Here is a 25,964-nt window from a genome sequence, read left to right as displayed (position 1 = left end):
TTATTCTCTTATTTCTTATATTTCAGGAGAGGGGAGAGAGCGCGCTTCACTTGGCTGTGCTTTTGGCCGACAGAACGTCTCTGCACATCCTCGACTTTCTCGCCCAAAACTGGTGAGACAAAAACACCACAGTTTAGGATCAAACATGAAAACACAAACATGTAAAGACATAAACATGTAAACACACAAGCATTTAACATTCTGTCATCGCAAAAAAAACACGTTTGTACCATTAAAATGTGCACAGTATTTGGACATATTTTTGTTAATTTATTTTAACTTACTTTGCTCATTCTTTTCTTTCTTTTATGATTTTTAATCCTTTAAATTCCTTATCATAAAACACAAAATTCACAAATTTTGATACTTTTCCAATATGATAAATGCAAAGCATATCGTTTTCTGCTGTTTTATTGCAACCTTGGGTGGGTCAGTAATTTGCAACAATAGTAGTTTTGGTACATTGTTATTTTTCTATATCATCAAATACTCACATTTGTATCAATGAGTGCATAAAATACACCGTTGAAACCCATTCAAACTGCACTTTTTGAATTGTCTCCCATGGAAACATAATACATGCATTTTTATATATGAACATTTGAGAGCTTCTGACTTAAAATTAATCATGTTAACTGCTCTTCACAAGATGACACATTTTGAACATGTCTAGGTTATGACAAACTAACCAGATTTTCTTCATTGGAATGTATTATAATCATAAAATCATAATCTGGGTACACCTCCTCTAAAGGAGTTTGTGAAAAGAAATTCAACCTGGACAACAAGATCAGGTTCTAGAGGTGACAGTTCTGTGCCGTTTAGGAAAAGTGCTTTTGGACAACTCTCCTTTGCTTATCGAGCAGGTCAGACGTGGAACACACTGCCTGCTCATATATGAGAGCTCTCAACACTGGCAACATTCTCAAAAGCTTTAAAATAGGTTGTTTGAGGGTCAAATATGTCACCATGTGTGACAAAATTACATTTTTATATTGAGGGGTTGTTGATTTAACTTTTAACTAACTTCAAATGAACTGTTCTGTAAATGTCTGTACTGTGTGGTGTGTGCATAGTGAGTGTGTTATGTGCATAGTGTGCTGGTGTGTTACATTTGCTTTTGTGTTTTTGTTGCTGTTTTGTTCCCTGTCCTGTAAACTCTTTTAACATCAACTACTGAAGATGGAAATTAGCCATGTTGGCGATAATACATTTTATAAATGTTCATTAATATGTGCTGTCCCATCCATCCATCCATCCATTTTCTTCTGCTTATCTGGGGCCAGACCCGTCTAAGCAGGGACTCCCAGACTTCCCGCACCCCAGACATGTCCTCCAGCTTCTCCGGTGGGACCCCTAGGCATTCCCAGACCAGCCGAGAGACATAATCCCTCTAGCGTGTCCTGGGTCTTCCCCGGGGCCTCCTCCCAGTGGGACATGCCCAGAACCTAGGGAGGTGTCCAGGGGGCTTCCTGAGCAGATGCCCAAGCCACTTCAGCTGGCTCCTCTCGATGTGCAGGAGTAGCGGCTCTACTCCGAGCTTCTCCAGTGTGACCGAGCTCCTCACCCTATCTCTAAGGGAGTGCCTAGCCACCCTGTGCAGGAAACTCATTTCGGCCGCTTGTATCCGCAATCTCGTCTTTCGGTCAGTACCCAGAGCTCATGACCATAGGTGAGGGTAGGAACGTAGATTGAGCGGTAAATCGAGAGCTTTGCCTTTCGACTCAGCCCCTTCTTTACCACAACAGACCGATGCAGCGACAGCAGCACTGCAGACACTGTCAATCTCACGCTCCACCCTTCCCTCACTCGTGAACAAGACCCTGAGACACTTGAACTCCTCCACTTGAGGGAGAGACTCTCCATCCAAGAACCATGGCCTTGGATTTGGAGGAGCTGATTCTCATCCCAGCTTCTTCACACTCGGCTGCAAACCCCCCCAGTGCTTGCGACAGGTCCTGGCTCGATGCAGCCATCAGGACAACATCATCTGCAAACAGCAGAGATGAGATCCTGTGGTTCCCAAACCATATCCCCTCCGGCCACTGGCTGCGCCTAGAAATTCTGTCCATAATTATAATGAACAGAACCGGTGACAAAGGGCAACCCTGCCGGAGTCTGACATGCATCGGGAACAGGTCTGACTTACTGCCGACAATGCAAACACAGCTCCTGGTCGGGTCATACAGGAACCGGACAGCCCTTAGCAAAGGGCCCTGGACCCCATACTCCCGAAGCCCCCCCCAAAGGACACCACGAGGGACATGGTCGAATGCCTTGTCCAGATCCACAAAACACATGTGGACTGGTTGGGCAAACTCCCATGAGCCCTCGAGAACCCGATGGAGAGTATATACTGTGAGTCATGTAAACCTGTTTGTTGGAGGTGCATCACACACTCTAGACTTCTTCTCTTGGCTGTGTCTGGGATGGACCTGCACTGTACTTGGTTTGTGACCAGTAAACACCACGACTGCAGCACATGTGCACAGACATGAACATGCATGTGTTCACATCTACATATGCACTAACTAACATGCAGAGTGATTTTCACTGTCGGTACATGTTTAGCCTCTGTGTGATGTTTTAGGAGTGTGTCTATGGTACACTAAACGTGGACACTGTGGCTGTCAAAGAGGGAAAAACTGTACAAAAAAACACAAAATCATCTTCATTGATAGATGCCCATGATGAAGAATCATTTTGTGCAGGAAAACACCCAAAAAAATTTTTTTTTATCATAATGCATTCTTACTGGGAAGAATCTGGTTTCTTTGCCAAAGCCTGAACACATTTAAAAATGTGTCATCTGGTGAAGGGCAGTAATTATGATCACTTTTGAGACAGAAGCTGGTGCATTTTGTGTACTCATTGATACAAACGTGAGTATTTGATGCTACACAAAAATTAACAGTGGAACAAAACTATTACTGCTGCTGATTATTGGCCCACCCCACGCTGCAATAAAAGAGCTCAAAATAATCTTGCCTTGCATTTCACATTCTGGGAAGAAATCATCATTTTCAACTAAAATCAGGGTTGCAAAAACAAAATGTATCTTAAAAATTACACTAATATTATATATCAATATTTAGAGCTGATGTAGCTGAAAAGAATGAAAGTAGAATATAATAATGAACAAAAAATGTATGGATGTCTAAATACTGTGCACGTTATGAGCTTAACGATACAAACATGATTTCACATTACACAAAATATACCAATGCACAAAAACTAATGTCAGTGCTGTTAGGCGTGTTCTATCAAAATGACGACTGGATTCGGTCAATTCAAATCTCAAAAGTTTATTCCCCTGACAGTTACAATCTAATACAGTACCCGGGGTCAAATGATCTATCCCTCGAATGTGCAGCAGGCGGTCTGTCTGCCTTTCCCTGGCCCCAAAGACAAAAATGTAACATGCAACATGAATATGCAAATATTGTTGAGAAGGTAGACACCTTGAATCCCTCCTTCCGGCCTCATTCACCTCTCTGAGCCGCACCGGTCTGTTTTTCCGGCCTTGAGTCTACTCCGGCAGCCTTATCTCTGTCAGGGAGTCTGTGGAAAGCACCCACTGTCTCCCACAATTCACATATCACAATGTTGCCTTTAAAGTAGGACTGTTATAATGAGTGAATAGTTTCAGTGTTAGAATATAGTGCTTATTAGGCATACCTCAAAAGGATACAACTTTAATGAATAGTTTCAGTGTTAGTATATCAAACCCATGCTCAAACTTTAGTATAAAATAGTGCTTGTTAAACAACCTTCAAAAGGATACAACATTCAAAGGATATATGCATTCAGTATAAAAATGGTGGTTACATGACAATATTCAAAGGATATATTAATTATTATGTTTTGATATGATATATGAATTATATAATGCATCTAAAAAGCTTTATTACTTGACATCCCCTTCATTTCCCCCTTTTGACCTCTTCTAAGAGGTCACATCCCAGAGCAAGTCATGTGGCACCTGGTCCCCTCCGTCATCCTCCATACTCAACAAAGGATACTGTCCCCTCTGGTCCGGACGAACTGCAGTGCTAATGACCTTGAGACACAGGGCACAAATGCAAGGCACACAACAACATCCCACCAGTGCAAATGTATCAAGTACGGCGACCAATGAAGTAACCAATGAGACAACCAGACCTTTCCATTTACCCAATACATTATTTAGCCACGTATTCACCAGGTTGTCCACTCCAGCTGCATCGTGCATCTCTCTAGACAACATGCGCAGGCCTTCTAGAGCCTTGGTCACTGACCCATCCGGAGCTGTGTTATTAGGAATAAAGGTACAACACTGATCATGAAAAATGTGACATACCCCACCTTTCTCTGCGAGGAGCATGTCTAGGGCCATTCTGTTTTGAAAGGCTACCAAGGATGTAGGGTGAAGCTGATCGGCCAAACCTTCTACTGCGTCCCTAGTGAGGTTACTAAGCCTAAGCAAATTATAGTAAATATAATTGATGCGGTCCACATTTTTATTTGGTGTGATTGGGAAAATTGCAGCAATTAGAGGTATATTTTCAAACCCGGCCGCTATTTGGTCCGCTAATTTATATTCATCCGGGACCGCTCTAGGAATACCAATAGTGTCAATATAAGTGGAGTTGTTGTGGTTCAGGAGTTTTGACATTACTGAACGTTTAGCCCTCCGGGGGTGGGGTAGAGTCTTGTTAAGGTGTCCCCAGACGGTGATGGGCATAATTAGCCGCACCATACAGCCAATAAAGATCTCCCCGTATCCTGGTGTAGGGCACTGGATTTGGCAGCTGCACCACGTGTCCACACCAGTCTTCTGGAAGCTCTCCCCACTGCAAAGATTCATGATCGCCTTTAGTAGAATTGAAACAGATATGATTAGCTCATACTGGAATGAACATCGGGGGCTGCACAGGCTTTTTCTGGAGAGGGTATAATTTGGACAAGTCAATACATATTTCATATTTCATTTAGTGTTATTACTGTCAAATAGGTTCAATATACAATCATACCCATGACGATCGTCTAGGTGAATTGGCGCAGGGTGGGTCTTCAGAGTCGGTCTGGCCGATGAGTGCACAATACAATCTGTAAAGTTGGTCACTTTGTATAGTTAACACTGGGGGGACAACCCATTTTTTACAGGGCATTTGGAATCTTGCAATAAATGGAACATAAATCAAATTGGAATGTACTGGATGACCCCTTGGTGTCCTGTATGGTCATTTTGACATACTTATCACATTCTGAGATTGACCGTGGGTCACGTTTTAGGAGAATCTTTTCCAGATTGGTTTGTACATGTTTCTGGACTGCTTCCCAGAGAAGGATGGCGAAGGCGACCAGCACACCCACAATCAATATCACTACAATTCCCCATTTCCCCCTTTTTGGGGGGAAGGGGGGGGGGGGGTGAGTGTGTGTGTGTGTGTGTGTGTGTGCTTAACCTTCTGCCAGGACGTATTACCAAACCATGTACAGGGAGGAAAGACCAAAGCCTAACGCCACACATGGAGTTTAAAACCGTCGAACGTCACCGGAGCAAACAAAATACACCTATGGAAATATGTAAAAAGAAAGCAAACAAACAAACACCAAAAGTTCAAGAATCCACAGATCTGGTCTGTGTTAGATGAAACCACTTATGTCCTTTGCCGTGCAACTGAACCGCCCTGTCGGTGCGAGCATTTACTCTGTATGGGCCAGTCCAGAATGGTTCAGACCACTTACGAGACAGAACTTTCAGATAGACCTCAGAGGGTGGAGGCAGAGCAGCCTCCTTGGTGGACACCTCCAGCCGTTCCGACACCTGGGAAGAAAAACTAGATAACAGATGCCGCAATTGATTCCAGTATGGCTTGTGCTGGAGATTTGAAAGGGGCACCTCTTCCTGTGATACCAATGTAGCCCCTGGCATCAAACGTCCAGTGAGCAAGTCATAAGGAGAGAAACCAGTAACTTTGTTAATAGTCTATCTCACTGCCCGAAGGGCCAGGGGTAGGGCCTGGAGCCAATTAAGCCCTAAAGCGAAACAGATCTTAGCCAATTTGTCTTTTAGAGTTCAGTTCATGCGTTCAGCCCGTCCTTGACTTTGAGGATGATACACAGAACCAAATTTATGACACAGACCTAGCATTTTTTCAACCTTTTGAAGAGCATGGTTGTGGAAATGTGTACCATTATCAGACCTAATCAGAGCTGGAAAGCCATGAGTAGGAATATAATGATTAATCATGACCTTGATCACAGAAGAGCATCCTCGCGGTTCACAGGATAGGCTTCAGGCCAGATACATTCTAAGCTGTTTTTTATTCAGTTTAGGTTAGTTTACCATTACCAGTCACCAGGGGGTTCTCAGAGACTCTGGAGAGTTAAGTTAGTCAGTGCTTTGTAACCAGGATCTTATGAATTTGAAGATTTTTAAGGACACTTGTTTCAGGTTGCTGGACCTGTTGGGAGAGAACTATAGAGTTAAGTTAGTCAGTGCTTTGTAATCAAGATCTTATGAATTTGAAGATTTTTAAGGACACTTGTTTCAGGTTGAAGAGGAGTGTCCATCCTTTTCCTAATTAAGATCTCATGTAAAGAGAAATCAAGAATGCTGGCTGTGGATCACATTGCCATCAGCGCTAATGGCAAAGCATCCAGCCATGTCATTCTGGTAAAGTTCATGTTTTGTTTCCCCATTTGCTCAAGTGATGAGGCCCCCCTCTATAAAATATAGTCATATGTAACAGTCTGCCAGTTGTCAGGTGGTCTATTGTGACACTTATTTGTCCTGTTGGTTACATATTTGGTACATATTTGTCATATCTGTGCCTGTCCAGATATTGAGCTCGTACACAGTCAATAACCTGCCAGTGTCTATCAGCTCTACTGAATGTTTAGTTTTTGTTTTTTTTGGTGTTTTTTTTTTTTGTGTGTGTGCAGTGCTGGTGATAAATCCCTTCAATATCTCTTGAGAGGCATCAGTGTGTATTAGATGCCATAATTACTGCCTAAACCATAATTGTCCTTTGTTATGTTGTCCAGTTTAGCTCTATATTATACTAACTGCAACCTCCTTGTCCAGTTTAGCCCTATGTTATATGAGCTGCAACCTCCCCCCTTTTAACAACTTTATTTTATCTGAGCAACATTCATATAATTCAAACCATTCATAGCAATAATTTATTCTATTTGTGAATATTAAACATTATTTAATACCGGGTTTTGATTAGGATTTGAAGCGGGACTTCCTTCTCTTTTTTTTCCTCCAAATTTTTCTAGTGTTTAATTATCTTATTCTTATCTTATTGCATTCATACTGCTGAACTGTTTGTTTTTTTTTTCGTCAGATGTATTGAAATGGCTTTATTGTGACTACCCTATTTAGTTGTTGTTATTAGCTCAAGAATTGTTTTACAAGCCTTAAAAAGCCACTGTTTTATGTTCTGATAATATAATTCAGTTTAAAATTCAAATTTCAAACACATTCAGTAGCATTAACATTTTTATCTAATATAAAGTATCATAGTATATGAACTAAACATTTACACCAAACAATTTAAAGCCTTTCAGACCCCAGCAGTCTCAGATTTCATACATAATAAAGCTACATATTTTTTCACATTGGAAATTATACTGTTTAAAAACTTTGGTTTCTAATTTTGTTAACTGTGGCCATTCTAAATGTAATTTCAAATGAGTTGCATATGCATTATGTAGAAGCCCCAGTGCAACAGCACTGATGTACAATGAAAAGAAACAGCTTAAGTAATGTTATATTGGTAAATGGTTGTTTTCAGGAATGGAGCAAAAATGTTTAAAATAAATGAATACACTGCTAAATTTTGAAATTAGGTTAAAAACAAAATCTTTGACTGTGTGGATCCAAGAACAGGCTCCAGTCAGGAGTGCCCAGACAAACACAGCCCAAACGCAGCAGCAGAGACAGTTTTATGGGGCCTTTAGAAGAGCAGCAGAGCACTTGAAGCTTTTGATTCAGTTCATTCATTTGTCATGTGACCAGTAGTGGAGGAGCCCAGTCCACAGATGAGTTTCAGAGCCAGCAGGACTTTCTTTGGTTTTAGTTCAGTTCATGTTTCTCAGTGACGCAGCAGCCATGTTTAGACAGTCTTTAGACAACAGCAGAGCAGAGCCAGTCCAGGTCATGTGACCTTTCAGTTCAGAGCTGGAGCGATGCACCCAGAGAGTCACTGCACTCAGACCACGCCCACCCAGACACAACAGGCCAAAGACCCATCCCAAATCCACTTCAGTCAAAACTAAAATCTATTCAAAGTCTATTCCAACTTGCATGGACAAGTTGTTCATTTTCACCTCAAAAAATGTGTAAACAGTTTGCATAAGAAATCTGTATCTATATTACAATATCCTAAAGTTAAAGTGAGGAATTTTCAATAATTATAAAGACATGGTTTGAATTGTTCACTTAAATTTTAGCATGATCTAATTAAACAAAAATCTTCTAATGTTTATTTGAATGCTAAAATAAATCTTTACTGTCAGATGAGTTTAAAACATACTGCTCTTTCTTTGCATTGTACAAAACATCATCAACTGTGGCACTTTAACCATTGGTCTTGTATCATGTAGGTGTGGTTAAACTCAAGTTTAATTATATTGCTGGGATCATTATTTGGTAAATTGCTTTCATTTTAAACCGCTCACAGAGGCACCAATATGGGATAAAGTGTATTTATTCATCATTTATCATCGGTACAATTTTGTTTGACATTTTTGAATATGGGTTTAGATTGTATTTTATAACTATGCGTGTTTGTGTGTTATGTGTCCACATTTCGTTCTGTAGCTCGATAGAGATAGTTACAAATTTGCTGAACTGCAGCTTTAATGGAGTCACAAGCAGCACTGATAGTTATTACACAAATCTCTCATATTTTAGACTGAATTATATTATGATATAATCTAATAGTACAACAATATTTTAGTATAATAATATCTTGTCCTAACCAGCCTCCAATCTGCAACTCTCTCACCCACTCGTTTGCACCCTTTAAAAAACTCTCTCTATCCCACTCTTTAACCACTGTCTTGCTCAGTTTAAGAACTTTCCCATTACTTTACAAAACTTTCCTGTCACTTCTGAAATACTTTCCTGTCAATTTAGTATGTCTAATAAAAGTTCATCAGTCCATGTTTCTTTTGACATAGTAGCAGCAAAATTATGTTTTTACATTGTCTGTTTTGCCCCAGCACTGCAATTCTGTCCATCTCTAAGTCTGATTTACACACCTGTAATTTGGACTATTGGGAATGAAAATGTTAGTATAAACGTAATGTATGGATCCAAACCTTTCACCACACAGAGGTCCCACCAGATCTGACCTTGTCCACCCAACACAGAGGCTAAGACGTCTGTGCGGGGTGGGGGTTCTGGCGGGATATGTGTGATTTCAGTTTTAAAGACCCGACACTCCTAGACCCCAGGCTTTCACCTTTATTTTCTCCACCCCCAAATGCAGCCTATGCAGTCTCTGCTCCAGCCAATACTCCATGTGGTAAAGGCTAAAAATGAGAAGTCAGAGACCCAAGCCACCCACAGTGACCCCAAAAGAAGAAGTTCTGTCCCTGCCAGTTTATCCAAATATTGCTCAGCTGAGTGGGTCCCAGGGCCAGGGCTCCAAGCCCCCATGGTCCAAATGTCTAGTCAGAGTGCACACTCTCCGTCTATGGTGTATTGTTATATTTCAACTCGGTGACACAAGACCTACACAATTACACAAAAACTCTATCTCAGACTGTTGCACCTGCCTGGTATAAATCACTTAACAACACAAAAAATCTTAAACGCAATCAGCTCACCTTGTCGGGGAGTGGCACAATTTACTGGGTTCTCAAAAGACTATATGTCTCCAGGCATAATTTCTCTTATCACATTGACTCAAACACTTTCAGCTCACCACGCCGGGCAGTCGACGCTTGGTCACAGGACTCTAACCTGAACGCAGCCGTTAACCTTTTGACCAGGGACTCTATCCCCATCAGCAGGACTCTAACCTGCTTCACTATCAGGACTTTAACCTGATATAGGCCGTTGACCTTTTGACTAGGGACTCTAACCCCGTCAGCAGGACTCTAACCTGCTTCACTATCAGGACTTTAACCTGAATACGGCCATTGACCTTTTGACTAGGGACTCTAACCCCGTCAGCAGGACTCTAACCTGCTTCACTATCAGGACTTTAACCTGATATACGGCCATTGACCTTTTGACTAGGGACTCTAACCCCGTCAGCAGAACTCTAACCTGCTTCACTATCAGGACTTTAACCTGCTATACGGCCATTGACCTTTTGACTAGGGACTCTAACTCATAAACAATTTCAGCGTACCACGCCGGGCCACCTACCTTAAAGTTTACACCTCGCCGGGTATAACTTCTTATTAACACATAAACACATACACACTTTCAGTGTACCACGCCGGGCCGCCTACCTAAAATATTCAGCTCACCACGCCGGATGGCCTACCTTAAATATTCAGCTCACCACGCCGGGTGGCCTACCTTAAATATTCAGCTCACCACGCCGGGTAGTCTACCTAAAATATTCAGCTCACCACGCCGGGTGGCCTACCTTAAATATTCAGCTCACCATGCCGGGTGGCCTACCTTAAATTTTCAGCGTACCACGCCGGGCCGCCTACCTAAAATATTCAGCTCACCACGCCGGGTGGCCTACCTTAAATATTCAGCTCACCACGCCGGGTGGCCTACCTTAAATATTCAGCGTACCACACCGGGCCGCCTACCTAAAATATTCAACTCTCTGGGTCTAATTTAAACACCTACAATATTAGCACATAAGCACATAAACACTTTCAGGTTGCTACCTAGAAATACCTAAGTCTCAAAGATTACACCAGGCAGGGCAAAACTCTCCATTGCATAACAATCTAAAACACACCAAGTTCACCAATTTGAACAACTCATAAGATCTAACACATCCTCTTGTCAAATCAAAACCTACATCACAACACCACCAAAGTTCACCACATCATATGACCCCGGGTCTGCTCTTATTATGATATTAGTGCCTTTAAAAATATGCTCACCTTGACTGGACCTCTCTTGTTAAGATATTAGCACCTTTAATACATGTGCAACTCCACTGGGCAGTACTTCTCTCCTCAATTTTGATATGTCCTGTCGTAATCAGCGGGGCGTAAGGACCAGAGTAGCGAAACTCACAAAGTTTTATAATGTCTTTAATCTCAATAAATGTTCGTAGAGCCAACGTGGCTACAATAAATGTTCATAGAAATCAAAGTTCATAGAGATCAGAGTTCATGGATCAAATGGAGCTACAATAAATGTTCATCAAAAAACAAAGTTCATAGAAGTGTTCAGATAGATCAGAGTTCACAGGTCCAACGTAGCTGGGGAGCGTGGGTGCAGGTCCGTGAGCGTAGAGGGACACGGTGCGCGGCAGTGAGGATACAAGACGTACCAGGGCGGAGGTGCGGGTGCTGGGGTAGTCCGGAGCAGGTTCTGGGACGGAGATCTGGAGCAGGACAAAGGGATTCGAGTGAGACACAGAGGACGAGCATAAATCAAAAGTACAAAGCCAAAAGTATAATCACGTGAAACACGCGGACGTTCCGGCGCCGAGTGACTCGTCCGAACCCCTCTTATCCACGGCAGGTGGCGTTGATTGCGCTGATGGGGAGCAGGTGCGCGTGGGAGGAGTCCGGATTCCGCCCAGCTCCGGAGACAGACAGGTGAGGGAGGGGGGAAGACGAGGACACGGGGAGAGCAGAGCAGGAACCGTGACAGTACCCCCCCCCTAAGGGACACCTCCCGGTGGACCCCCAGGTTTATCCGGGTGGGCGCGGTGGAAGTCCCTCACCAGATTCGGGTCCAAGATGCGGGCCCTGGGCACCCATGAACGCTCCTCAGGTCCGTAGCCCTCCCAGTCGACTAGGTACTGGAGCCCTCTACCCCTCCGGCGGACATCGATGAGCCGCCGGACGGAGAAGGCTGGGTGACCATCGACAAGTAGGGCGGGAGGAGGGGGGCCGGAAGGAGGGCAAAGGTCGCTGGTGCGGACCGGCTTGATCTGTGAGACATGGAACGTGGGATGAATGCGGAGCGAGGGGGGAAGTTGTAGTCGTACCGCAGAGTCATTGATGACCCTGTCAATCTTGAACGGACCAAAGAATCGGGGGGAAAGCTTGCGTGAGTCCGTCTTGAGCGGAATATTCCTTGAGGACAACCAAACCGACTGCCCGGGTGCATAGTTGGGAGCTGGAATGCGCCGGCGGTCAGCCATCATCTTAGTGCGGGCCCCCGCCTTGAGGAGCGCCGCCCGAGTCCTCCGCCAGGCCCGACGACAGCGCTGCAGGTGGTGGTGGACGGAAGGCACCGCCAGATCCCTCTCCTCGGAAGGGAAGAGTGGAGGTTGGTACCCCAACGAGGCCTGGAATGGGGAGACTCCAGTTGCTGAGCTCACCAGGGAGTTGTGGGAGTACTCTATCCACGGGAGATAGGTGCTCCAAGCGGCCGGATTGGCGGAGACCACGCATCTAAGAGCCCTCTCCAGGTCCTGGTTGGTGCGTTCGGTCTGTCCGTTTGACTCCGGATGGAATCCCGAGGTGAGGCTCACCGAGGCCCCCAACCCCTCGCAGAAGGCGCGCCAGACCTGGGAGGTAAACTGGGGTCCCCGGTCGGAAACAATGTCAGTAGGGATGCCGTGCAGGCGGAACACATGATTAGTGAGCTGATCAGCCGTCTCCTTAGCAGTAGGAAGCTTGGACAGGGCGACGAAGTGGGCTGCCTTGGAAAAGCGGTCAACAATGGTTAAAATGACTGTGTTACCCTGGGACGGAGGTAAGCCCGTCACGAAATCCACGGCTACATGGGACCATGGTCGCCTCGGAACCGGGAGTGGGTGCAGCAATCCCGACGGCGGGGAGTGAGACGACTTCCCCCGGGCACACACTTCGCACGCAGAGACATAGGCCCTAGTGTCTTTGTCCATGGTGGGCCACCAGAAGTGTCGTTTGAGTAACGACAGGGTGCGGGAGGCTCCGGGGTGGCAAGCAAATCGGGATCCGTGAGTCCACTGCAATACCTGAGAGCGAACAGAGTCAGGGACAAATAGTGTGCCGGGGGGCGCGTTACCTGGAGCTGGGTCATCACGCTGGGCCTCCCGTACCAAGTCCTCAATCTCCCAGCGGAGAGCGGCAACCACACGGGACGAGGGGAGGATGGTCTCCGGAGCAGCACTGGTCTCCTCCTGAGCGAACTGGCGGGAGAGGGCATCCGGCTTCACATTACGAGTCCCCGGCCGGTAAGTAAGAACAAAGTTAAAGCGGCTAAAAAACAAGGACCAGCGAGCCTGGCGAGAGTTAAGGCGTTTGGCAGACTGAATATATGAGAGGTTCTTGTGGTCTGTCCATACCAGAAATGGTAGTTCTGCCCCCTCCAGCCAGTGCCGCCACTCCTCCAGAGCCAGCTTGACGGCGAGCAGCTCGCGATCCCCCACATCGTAGTTCACCTCCGCTGGGGACAGCCGCCGGGAGAAGAAGGCGCAGGGGAACAGTCGGTCGTGGGGGTCGAACCTCTGGGAGAGGACCGCCCCGACACCTGTGTCGGAGGCATCCACCTCCACTATAAATTGTCGAGAGGGGTCAGGTTGATGCAAAATGGGAGCAGAAGTGAACATAGTCTTAAGTCTATCAAAGGCGACCTGGGCCTCCCGAGACCAGGTGAACGTCTGAGCAGGGGATGTGAGTCTCGTGAGAGGGGCAATAACTCTGCTAAAATCTCTAATAAACCTCCTGTAAAAGTTGGCGAACCCAATAAACCTCTGGAGCTGCTTCCGATTAGTAGGGACTGGCCAGTCCCTAACGGCCTTGACCTTCTCCGGATCCGCCTTCACCTGGCCCCGCCCTATAATGAACCCCAGAAAGCTAACCTGATCGGCATGAAACTCGCACTTTTCCGCTTTAACAAAAAGTCTATTCTCTAACAGGCGCTGGAGCACTTGGCGGACATGTTGTCTGTGCTCCTGCAGGGACCTGGAAAAAATCAGAATGTCATCCAAATAAACAAACACAAATTGGTTCAGAAAATCACGGAGAACATCGTTAATAAGGGCCTGAAACACAGCTGGGGCATTAGTGAGTCCAAAGGGCATAACTAAGTATTCAAAATGTCCAATAGGAGTCTTAAAGGCCGTTTTCCATTCATCCCCCTCCCTCACCCGCACCAAATGATAAGCATTACATAAGTCCAACTTAGAAAATATAGTGGCACCGTGGAGAGGGGTAAACGCCGAGTCAATGAGGGGCAGAGGGTATTTATTCTTAATAGTTATCTCATTAAGACCTCTATAGTCTATACAAGGGCGAAGAGTCTTGTCCTTCTTGGCCACAAAAAAGAACCCCGCCCCCATGGGAGAGGAGGACGGGCGGATAATACCTGCGGCCACGGAGTCCCGGATATACCGTTCCATAGTCTCTCTCTCGGGCTGGGACAGATTGTAGAGGCGGCTCGCAGGTAAGGGGGCCCCAGGCAACAGGTCAATAGCGCAATCGTAGGGGCGGTGCGGAGGCAGGGAGAGGGCCCGGTCCTTGTTGAAGACCTCCTGCAGGTCATGGTATTCCTCCGGGACCACTGACAGGTCCGGGGCCTTGGGAACGGGACCGCTCAGTGGGGAGGCCCCCTCCGCCGGAGACCGGGCGGACCGCAGACACCCAGCATGGCAGTCGGAACTCCACCCCGCGATCTTGCCCCGGACCCAGTCGACGACCGGGTTGTGGGCCCGAAGCCAGGGGTAGCCCAGCACCACCGGCGAGGAAGGGGTGGCGATGACATAGAATCTGCGGGACTCGTGGTGGTTCCCGGATAACAGCAGAGTAACAGGTTCCGTGACGTGAGTTACTCGTGCTAACAGCGAACCATTGAGGGCGCGAGCAGTGAGGGGGTGATTCAGAGGCTCCAGGCTGATGCCCCACTGCTCCGCCAAGTGGCGGTCGATAAAATCCTCCTCGGCCCCGGAGTCCACCAAGGCCTGGACAGGCAGAGTCCTAGAACGGAGACAGAGGGTGGCCGGGAGCTGCAGTCTATTACAGTTCGCTGGGATCTGTGACTGACCCACCAGTACTCCCAGGGCTACTGGTGGGCTCTCTCTTTTGGCCGGGCTGGACAGGAGGCGACGAAATGTCCTTTCTGCCCACAGTAGAAGCACTCCCCCGCCGCACGGCGTCGTATGCGCTCCTCGGCCGTGAGACGCGCCCTCCCGATCTGCATGGGCTCCTCCGCAGTCGGCGACGGGGAGCGGACCGTGGACCGCACGGGAGAGTGTCGAGCCTGCCGCCGACGCTCCCGCAGACGGTTGTCGATGCGGTTGGCTAGCGTGACCAACGCCTTGAGGTCCGAGGGCTCGTCCCGTGAGGCCAACTCGTCCTTAAGTGTGTCACGGAGCCCCTTGGCAAAAACCGCTTTAAGCGCGCTGTCGGACCAGTCCACCTCCGCGGCGAGTGTCCAAAACTCCACGGTGTAATCCGGCACCGTCCTGGAGCCCTGAGTGATGGCGAGTAAGCGGGAGGCGGCGTCCGCACGATAGTGGGGGTGACTAAAAACGAGCTTGAACTCATTAATAAAAGCCTCGAAGTCCGTGGTATCCAACGCGGAGTTAGAGAACCTAGCCTCCGCCCACTGGAGCGCCCTGCCCCGGAGCAGCCCACATACGTAACGCGTCTTGGATGCATCGGTGGGAAAACGGGCCGGGCGCTGCTGGAACACGGAGCGGCATTGGAAAAGAAACCCCCGACAGAGGTCTGGCTGCCCCGCAAACGGCTCCGGATCGGTGCTCCTGGATTCCGGAGAGTAGAGCGGAGCAGCGGGTCCCGCGGCGGCAGTAGCGGGGGAGAGGTGCGTGAGCAGCGTGGTGACCTGATTGCTGATTTGGGACACCTGCTGCGCCAGGGACTGGTTCTGAGCGTGGTCTCTGGTCTTGAGTCCGCCTGGTCCATTTCTGGCCGGAACGTTCTGTCGTAATCAGCGGGGCGTAAGGACCAGAGTAGCGAAACTCACAAAGTTTTATAATGTCTTTAATCTCAATAAATGTTCGTAGAGCCAACGTGGCTACAATAAATGTTCATAGAAATCAAAGTTCATAGAGATCAGAGTTCATGGATCAAATGGAGCTACAATAAATGTCCATCAAAAAACAAAGTTCATAGAAGTGTTCAGATAGATCAGAGTTCACAGGTCCAACGTAGCTGGGGAGCGTGGGTGCAGGTCCGTGAGCGTAGAGGGACACGGTGCGCGGCAGTGAGGATACAAGACGTACCAGGGCGGAGGTGCGGGTGCTGGGGTAGTCCGGAGCAGGTTCTGGGACGGAGATCTGGAGCAGGACAAAGGGATTCCAGTGAGACACAGAGGACGAGCATAAATCAAAAGTACAAAGCCAAAAGTATAATCACGTGAAACACGCGGACGTTCCGGCGCCGAGTGACTCGTCCGAACCCCTCTTATCCACGGCAGGTGGCGTTGATTGCGCTGATGGGGAGCAGGTGCGCGTGGGAGGAGTCCGGATTCCGCCCAGCTCCGGAGACAGACAGGTGAGGGAGGGGGGAAGACGAGGACACGGGGAGAGCAGAGCAGGAACCGTGACATGTCCAATAGCAGATATTCGGTTCATTCTCACACCAGGCCTTCTTCTCACCTTTCAGAGTTGGCGGCCGCTCTTGGAGAGAAGTCCTGTCCAAGTGGAGGCACGCGGAGTCCTACTCCCCTCGCGCAGTTGCCTCCCTGGTTACGGCGTTAATTTGATCACGTCGGGGTCACCAATCTGTTAGGCGTGTTCTATCAAAATGACGAGTGGATTCGGTCAATTCAAATCTCAAAAGTTTATTCCCCTGACAGTTACAATCTAATACAGTACCAGGGGTCAAATGATCTATCCCTCGTATGTGCAGCAGGCGGTCTGTCTGCCTTTCCCTGGCCCCAAAGACAAAAATGTAACATGCAACATGAATATGCAAATATTGTTGAGAAGGTAGACGCCTTGAATCCCTCCTTCCGGCCTCATTCACCTCTCCGAGCCGCAACGGTCTGTTTTTCCGGCCTTGTATCTACTCCGGCAGCCTTATCTCGGTCAGGGAGTCTGTGGAAAGCACCCACTGTCTCCCACAATTCACATCTCACAATGTTGCCTTTAAAGTAGGACTGTTATAATGAGTAAATAGTTTCAGTGTTAGAATATAGTGCTTGTTAGGCATACCTCAAAAGGATACAATTTTAATGAATAGTTTCAGTGTTAGTATATCAAACCCATGCTCAAACTTTAGTATAAAATAGTGCTTGTTAAACAACCTTCAAAAGGATACAACATTCAAAGAATATATGCATTCAGTATAAAAATGGTGGTTACATGACAATATTCAAAGGATATATTAATTATTATGTTTTGATATGATATATGAATTATATAATGCATCTAAAAAGCTTTGTTACTTGACATCCCCTTCAGTGCCAATGATTGACCTGTCCCAGGTTGTAATTTTAACAGCACAGAATGATCTGCTTTGCATTTATCATATTGGAAAAAAATTGTGTTTTTGTCAACATAACATTTTGTCTTTTTATGGTAAGAAATTGCCTTTAAATTGTTGAAATCAAATTCTGAAAATATTTTATACCAAAAGCTGGAGCAGAAGGGTTTGAAAAGAATGAGGTGAGTAGCGAACAAACATTTTCCTGGATGTCCAAATGCTGTGCATATTTTATGCGCTTAAAGGTACAAACTTGATCATTTTACTGACATACAGAAGTAGAAAGTTTAAACATATAACATATAACAATATACGGAAAGCCTCCACCTTAACAAATCTCATGCCATTTGGATGACTGTATTCAAAATTATATGTCTAATATGAATATAATATGTGCGTATAATAAGAGTTATTATATTTGGTGTGTTATAGTTCCAGTGTGGACCTGCTTATACAGTACATATGTGTGTGTGTATGATAACACATTATATTTTGTATGTTCTAGTTCTAATGTGGATGCACAGACGTCGTGCGGGAACACAGCTCTTCACTACAGCTGTTTACACGACAAGAGTGACTGTGTCAAACTGCTGCTACGAGCTCGAGCTAACGCTAACATGAGTTAGTACTGCAAATACTGCTGCTACTAATACTCCTATTACTAGTACTACTACTGCTACTACTACTGCTGCTTCTACTACTATTACTGCAAATACTTGCTAATGGTAACATCAGTGAGTACTACAAATACCACTACTGTGAATAATATTAATACTACTGCTGTGCCTAAGATAATGGTATTATTAGTGAATACTACTACTACTACTACTACTACTACTACTACTACTACTGCAAATATGACTAATACTGAACCTGCTCTGGGCCAGAGCTGATACTACATAGACACACAGAGGCAGGAGGAAACTAAAAGAGTCTTCTTTATTGTTAGAGAACGACTTCGGAGAGACACCTCTCGACGTGTGCCGCAGACTGAAGTACAGCCACTGTGAAGCGCTGGTGAGTCCTGCTCAGATACAGGTACTCCAGACCAGGGCCATGACAGGGTCTGGAGCAAGACCACAGCAGGTATATGTCAGTGGACTGAAGGAGTGTGATGTGACCCACAGCATTTGGCTTTAAATGAAGCTCTTTAAGGCGAGCAGTTATAGTGGCTAATCTGGAGCCCAGCTCCATATAGTATCATAGCAACCAAAGAGCTAATCAGAGGAGTGAGGCTGCTGAAGTCAAGCGCCTGCCCCCTGCCAAACCAACAGGGAGGGGCTTAGCAGTGCTGTCAATCAAACCTGTCACTAACGCTGATTGGTCTGATATTAATGTTCATATCATGATTTAGGGGATAAATAGTTAAATAAAAAACAGGATGATGTAGAGTGGATTAAAGCCAATACTTTAAGGACAGTATGATGAGCCTGACAGCAGCAGTTATAGAGAGAGGGGCCATGGTAATTCATTAAAAAGTGACATGGAGCCAAAGCCGATAGAACTGAATCGTGCCCATGTTCACTTCATGTTTGGAACATGGCAGTTTCCAGGATAGATATATGTATAGTCTAAGGTTCGGGCATGAGAGAGGTACTCCTGACCAGTACCTGTCATAACGGGTGGGGTTGGGAGGATCAAAGACGTGCAGACTCAGGGCAGATTTACAGTGTTTATTTACAAAATGGTGAAATTCAGTCTTTAATAGTTCATTTAACACACACGGGGACCAGGGAGCGGGAGGCAGACCAGGCAGGAGTAGTGAAGAGCAGGGACGGGAAACCAGGACCAGAACGAGGACGGGATCAGGACGAGACCAGGGCAAGCCAAGCAGGGATGTCCACAGCGGGCACGGAGACAGCCAGGGCCGGAGCACGACGGAACCAGGAACGGGGCCAGGGAAGACCCAGCAGGAGTAATCCAGAGAGCGGGAGACAGGGCAGGAGATGGGAAGCAAGCCGGAGACCAAGACGGGACAGGAGGCAAGGCAGAGGTGTGGACTGTACCGGAGCTGGAGCGCAGATGCAGGAACAAGCGAGAGTAGGAATCTGGAAGGTGGCAAAAATCCAATGAGTAACAGGCAGACAGGTAACAAAATTGCAAAAACTAAGCTGGAGCATCACGTTGACACACGGACGATCTGGCACTGAGTGTCTTCTCCCTGCTCCTCTTATCCACGGCAGGTGGTGATGATTACCCTGATGGGACACAGGTGCGCGCGGGAGGAGCCGAGAGTTCCGCCCAGCTCCAGGTTCAGGCAGGTGAGGGAGGGGGGAGAGCACATAGGGAGGCAGAACAGGAGCAGAGATACATGCCTCATGACAGTACCAGGCTCAGGTCTTGGTCTCATGTGTCTCTGCAGCTCAGTGAGGTTCACGGGGAGCGTCTGCGTCACGTGGAGTATGAGTGGAGACTGAACACCGACCTGTATGACAGTGATGAAGAGCCAGAGGTACTGCACAAGTACTACTACTACTACTACTGCTGTTATTACAGCTACTACTGCTGCTTCTACTGCTACTAATACTGTTTTTTGCTTTCTTTATTTCAGAGTTTTCCAGTGAAAAACGAGCGTTCCTTGTTCTCTTTCTCCTCTCGTCCAATTACCTCGTCTGCTTCGCTCTTTGCCCCACCCTCCTCTCTGGCGATTGGCCGAAGACTGGCAATGCCTGCAGGTGCCACCTCCCCAGCCCCACCCTTGCCACCCCGGGTCAAAGGTCAGTAACATGTTTCAGTTTTTTATATAAATGTTCTCCTCCTTCGTCCAATCATGTGTGAGTGTGTGCAGCCCCTCCCGCTGGGGGTAGAGACGAGGAAGAGGAGACAGAAAGCTTCCTCATGCAGACAGGAAACAGGAAGTGCTCTCTGACTCCACCCCCTGTGGCCGTGAGACGCAAAAGGACCTGCTCCGAGTCCAACAAACATGGTAAGAACCACATCACTGCCAAAACGTATCACTGTTAGGGTTGTCAAAAGTATGAAAAATCAGATACTAATCGATAGTGAAACTAATATTAAAACTAGATATCCTTTTGAGTAGGTATCAATATTAAAAAAAAGTCCCATCTACAGGACAGGAATTAATTTCCTGAATAGCTTTTGTATGATTTTAAGATGTGTCAGAACAAGTATAACATCATAAAATTATGAGAAAAACAGTCAGATATTGTTCTGTTTCCTGCTGTTTGGTCCTGAGCTGTCATTCCCCTCTGCTGCACAAATGTGTCACTACACTAGTGATGGGCCTTTCAGATCGTTTATCGAATTCAAATTTTTTGGAGTGGTCTGTGTCAAAGAGACATTTTAATAACAAACTAATCAGAGAGAAATGGTCAAGGCTTAGAGTTCTTTCAAATTAGTCAAACTGAAAGTGGAACTGTGTTTATTCTTAGAGCAATGCATACTCTAATAAAACATTACACTACAATGCAAAACACTGATGCCGAATGTGAGTTTTGTGCACAAAGCTCTCACTTGTGTCATTTGCTCAGCTTCTGTGGTTCAGCGTTCTTCAACGTAAAAATTCATAATCCATATGCATTCAAAATCGTTCAAAAGAGCCGACTCATCATGGACGTTACATTACTACACTGCACTGCTCAGACCTAAGGCCTAACGCCGGATCGCTAGTTGGCATCGTTTATGGTCGGAACTACGATGGTATCTGATCGTCTTCGAACCTCAGACTTTCGTTCTTGATTAATGAAAACATTCTTGGCAAATGCTTTCGCTTTCGTCCGTCTTGCGCCGGTCCAAGAATTTCACCTCTAGCGGCACTAACCTTAACCTAAAGCTTAAAGCTTAACCTTATACTAAATCCTAACCTTAATTTAAACCCTAACCTTAACAAACCCTTAACCTAAACCCTAACTTTAACCTAAACCCTTAACCTTAATTTAACCTTAACCCTGCCCTTAATCAAACCCTAACCTTAGCCTAAACTCTGACCATAACTTAAACCCTGAACCAATCTGAACTTTCAACCGTGTTGTTGACCTAATAATAAAGGATTTACGTCATGGACCCGATGTTTGTCCCATAAGAGGCTGGTCCCTATGATGCAAAGTTTAGTCCCCGTACTATTATACATAACTGTTGACACACTCATAAGACTAAACCTGGTTTTGGTCTGTGTCCAGATTCCAGAGTCCAGCCCCGTACCCCATGCGGTCCCTCTTCTTCACACTTGCAGTGAGTCAGTGTTTTATTTGTATTATTTTACAACAATTCATTTTCTGTTTATTATGACCTGCTTCTGTTTTCAGACTGACTTCTGCCAACGCCGACCGCCACAACAGAGGCAAGTCCTGGTCTAGTTCTGGTTTAGTCCTGATTTAATCCTCTTGAGGATAATTTATGAGATAAGTGTAGTATCTAATGTTTTGATTTTGATTTGAATAAGTGTGTCACCAGAATTTCTTAAGTTCAACAAAATACCTACTATCTCTCTCATCTCTCTGAAGGTGGAATTCTCGATACAGGGAAAAAAATCAAGACCGGGATTCTTCTGTGCGGTTTAATGGTCAAAAATCTAGCAGCTCTCTGTTCAAGAGAGTCTCCTGGCGGCTCCTCTGACCGCAGTGCAGGGTTGTAGCACTGTTGAGCATTATTGCAGCAGGTGCAGTCTTTAGCTGGTCTCCGTTTGCTCAGTCTGTTAGGGAGTCAGAGGTGAAGACTGGACCAGTGGGAGTTGTGCATCTTGACAGAGCACCCAGGCAATCTGTGAGAATTTTGATGAAAGCCAGCCAGTCAGTGAGTTAGTATGTCACTAACTTTTTATCTCAGTGGTCTTGGAAGTTGTTCCCTTTGAAGATTTTGTAGGTGTGTCTTACATAGAGTAGCCTAACTTTACATTGAATTCTGGTTTTAATCATATTACAATGATATAATATGACATGAATCAATGTTTCCATCATCAGTAAAACATAATAAGAGACATATATGAGACATTTACATCAGTACAACATAATATGAGATTTGCATAATGCAGGTTCACAATGTGAATGGCTGTAAATGATCATCACATTTAAATCACAGATTTACATATGATACATGAAACTAGCATCTTTGTGAATGAAATCAATGTTCTGTCCTCTCTTCCTTCTCAAGGCAGAAGACCCAGATGACCCCCGATTCTTGTGGCTCAGGGTCCTTTGAAGCTGGGGTCCTGCTCTGAGAGTTGATGATTTTAGAAAAGTTAATCAGTGTCATAAGCTTGGTCCTTGGGGATAACTCAGTTTTGAGGGTCATAAAGATAGGAGCAAAAGGTCTTGTTTATTCTAATCCATTTGTAGGGGTTCGAAACATGGGAACATGGTTTTCCTGTGTTGATGATCTCCAGGCGTCCCGCTTGTTAGCAGGGCAGGGCATCACCTCATCAGCAAAATTAATTATTAGTGATATGAGAAATCATAGTTTTTGAGACAAGTTTGGGTAGTATCACTGTGATATCACTTTGGTAACTGAATTCAGCAAATATAACAACTGTAATCATATCACTTGATCTAATATGACATTAATCAATGTTTCCATAATGAGTAAAACAATGCAGTTTCAAAATGTACATATGATGCATGAAACCAGACGTTATGTAAAAAAAAAAAAAAAGCATCTTTATAAATGAAATCAGTTCTGTCCTCCGTTTCTTTGTTTCACAAGGTAGAAGACCCAGGTGATCCCTGTGGCTTAGGGTCCTGCCATGAGGGATGATGATTTTACAAAACTTAATCTGTGTTACTTCAGCTTGGTTCTTAGAGATAACTCTGCTTTAAGGGTCACAAAGATGGGAGCAAAAGGTCCTGTTTATTCTAACCCTTTTGTATGAGTTGTAAACTCAGGAAAGTTTTCCCTGTGTTGAAAATCTTCAAAACTCTGGCTCAGTTAGTGGGGCAGGATGTTGTCTCACCAGTGAAATTACTTAATAGTGACATGAGAAATCATAGTTTTTGGGACAAGTTCAAGTAGTATAACTACATAGGCCTGGTTTAGTCCTGTTTTAGTCCTGTATTAGTCCTGGTTTAGTCCTAGTTCAGTCCTGGTCTAGACCTGTTTTAATCCTATTTAGTTCTGGTTGAAGTCTAGGTTTAGTCCAGTTTTAATTTTTTTTTATTCCAGGTTTAAGTCTTATTTTAGTGCTGGGTTAGTCCTGTTTTAGACCTGGTTCAGACCTGGTTTAATCCTGGTTAAATCCTGGTTAAATCCTGGTTTAGACCTGTTTTATTCCTGGATTGGACCTGGTTTAGTCCTGAGTTAGACCTGGTTTAGTCCTAGTTTAGTCCTGCTTTAAGTCTTTGGTCTTGTCTCCACAGGAGTCCGACGCGCTGATAGTGATGTTTCTCATGCATCCAATCAGATTAACTCTGACAGAATTCCAACCAATCAGAGGTCTCAGAGTCTTGAGAGTGACAGCCGAGGGCCTGTCCCCCAGCCCAGGCCCCGTACATCATTGGTCAGTCCTGGTGTAGTCCTATTGTAGTCCTTGTTTAGTCCTTGTTTAATCCTGGTTTAGTCCTGGTTTAGTTCTGGTTTAGGCTTTCATCTGTTTGTTGGTCTTCAGGTGGGAGGAGGGAGAGGTGGGGTCAGAGCAAAAGATGGTGGGGCTGGAGGCAGCACTGCTGTGGTGACCCCTCCTCTCGTTGCCGCGGGGACGGAGCGTGTTGTGGCGATGTATGACTGTGATGCTGATCATGAAGATGAGCTGAGCTTCAGAGAGGGACAAGTCCTAGTGGTGCACGAGAGACCGGACCCAGACTGGTGGGTGAGTACTCAGTCTACTACTACTGCTACTAATGTTACTACTACTACTACTACTCAGCTCAGCTACCGTGGCTACCATTCACGCTTCACAGCAAGAAGGTTCTGAGTGTGTCTGTGTGGAGTTTGCATGTTCTCCCTGTGTCTTTGTGGTGTTTGCATGTTCTCCCTGTGTCTATGTGGAGTTTGCATGTTCTCCCTATGTCTGTGTGGGTTTCCTCCGGGCACTCCACTTTCCCACATCAACCTAAACCTTGCACAGGTAAAAGGTCAAATCGTCTAGCTAAGGAAGTCCTGACCAAGACTAGCTCAAGATCTGGAGATGGTTCCACTGCTCCTAAGGAAATGCCCCAGTGGCACTGAAGGATGGTCAAAGGCAGAGGACAAATTTCCCTACAAGGACAATAAAGTGTGCCTTAACTACTGCTACTGCTTCTACTCTAGGTCACTACTACTTTTTCTGTTCCAGGTGGGACATGTGGAGGACGGTCCAGAGCAGAGAGGTCTGTTCCCTTCTTCATTTGTCCAAGAACTCAACTGAGACCAGACCAGAGACCAGGGACCAGTGACCAGGGATACCGGGATCAAGACCAACCTAGACTAAGATCACTGATCACAGAGCAGGGTCTGATGGACTTTGGAGGGAATGCCGCATTTGGACCAATCAGATTCTACGCTGCAGAACATGTGGTCTTATCTGTGCAGTTTGGACCAAAATTTTGCTTTATTTATTTATTTATTTATTTATTTATTCATTCATTCATTCATGTAATTATTCCTCTGTTTGTTTGTTTTTGGTTTACCCGATTGTCTATTGTGTGTGTTTACAGTAAATAAACTTCTCTCCTCTTCTTTCTCTTGTCAGTATCTCAGACCAGAGGCCCCAGAGCTGAGCTTTTCATTAAACAAATTTACAAAGACAAGCAACATTGTAGAGAAACACCCAACGATAAAAACTACTTGGACATGAACAAACATCACATGCAAAATGGACAGATGACATGAACAGATCATTGATGTGGGATATGGGATAGTTCTGATGTGAGATGCAGTAGCTAAATTATGAATAGCAATAAGTGAAATAAAATAGGATAAAAAATGATAAAATCAGGGACCTTGAAAGAGCATTTAACACAAAAGTAAATACATAAAAAATGGAGAGAGAAAAGAGAGAGTTGTGTGCGAGAGTGGAGCATGTAGGCACCTGATCTGGGTGAGTATAGACGGTGCATGTGGAGAGAGTGTGGAGTGTGAGGGTTTAGAGGGAGGATGGAGGGTTAAGGTGCACGGTGAGAGTGGAGAGTAAGTGTAAAGGGTGGAGGATGAGTGTGGAGTGTGCAGGGTGAGTGTGGAGAGAAAAGGGTATGTGTGGATTACGAGCGTGGAGGTTGAATGTGGAGTGTCAGTGTAGAGGGTGTGCGTGCAGAGTGAGGCCGTGTCCCAATTCGCCAAATGCACCTTTTGAAGGTGCCCTTCGAAGTACCCCTCAAAGTGTAGTTTGAAGGTTCCAGACGAGAATGTGCCCTCCTCAGTGTAGTCATCTTGCTGAAGTGGGGCATTATTTAATAGAAGAAAAGTCAAGATGTCGTCGTTGCAGCCATTTCTTTCTGTTTAGATTGAATATCAATAGGCAAATATAAGTTTCAAGGTGATTTTTTTCTCAATTGTAGCTACTTCATAAC

At 45.6% G+C, this 25,964-nt stretch overlaps 1 protein-coding gene across 1 annotated transcript in view; it reads left to right on the top strand.

The window, feature by feature from the left end:
- Window positions 1–25,086, top strand: part of LOC117377304 (arf-GAP with SH3 domain, ANK repeat and PH domain-containing protein 1) — a 38,092-nt gene extending 13,006 nt beyond the window's left edge. Inside the window, exons 18-28 of the mRNA XM_055224676.1 lie at window positions 27–112; window positions 18,035–18,150; window positions 18,479–18,546; window positions 19,892–19,981; window positions 20,081–20,246; window positions 20,318–20,455; window positions 21,669–21,720; window positions 21,795–21,829; window positions 23,838–23,977; window positions 24,086–24,286; window positions 24,752–25,086. Coding sequence (XP_055080651.1) covers window positions 27–112; window positions 18,035–18,150; window positions 18,479–18,546; window positions 19,892–19,981; window positions 20,081–20,246; window positions 20,318–20,455; window positions 21,669–21,720; window positions 21,795–21,829; window positions 23,838–23,977; window positions 24,086–24,286; window positions 24,752–24,823 — 1,164 coding nt within the window. The 3' untranslated portion in view covers window positions 24,824–25,086. The remainder of the gene's footprint in view (window positions 1–26; window positions 113–18,034; window positions 18,151–18,478; window positions 18,547–19,891; window positions 19,982–20,080; window positions 20,247–20,317; window positions 20,456–21,668; window positions 21,721–21,794; window positions 21,830–23,837; window positions 23,978–24,085; window positions 24,287–24,751) is intronic.
- The last annotated feature ends 878 nt before the right edge of the window (window positions 25,087–25,964 follow it).

This window comes from Periophthalmus magnuspinnatus, chromosome 10 (assembly GCF_009829125.3).
Source record: "Periophthalmus magnuspinnatus isolate fPerMag1 chromosome 10, fPerMag1.2.pri, whole genome shotgun sequence".
NCBI lineage: Eukaryota > Metazoa > Chordata > Actinopteri > Gobiiformes > Gobiidae > Periophthalmus > Periophthalmus magnuspinnatus.
Note: the sequence above shows the minus strand (reverse complement) of the source record. Positions and strands in the feature narration are given on the sequence as shown.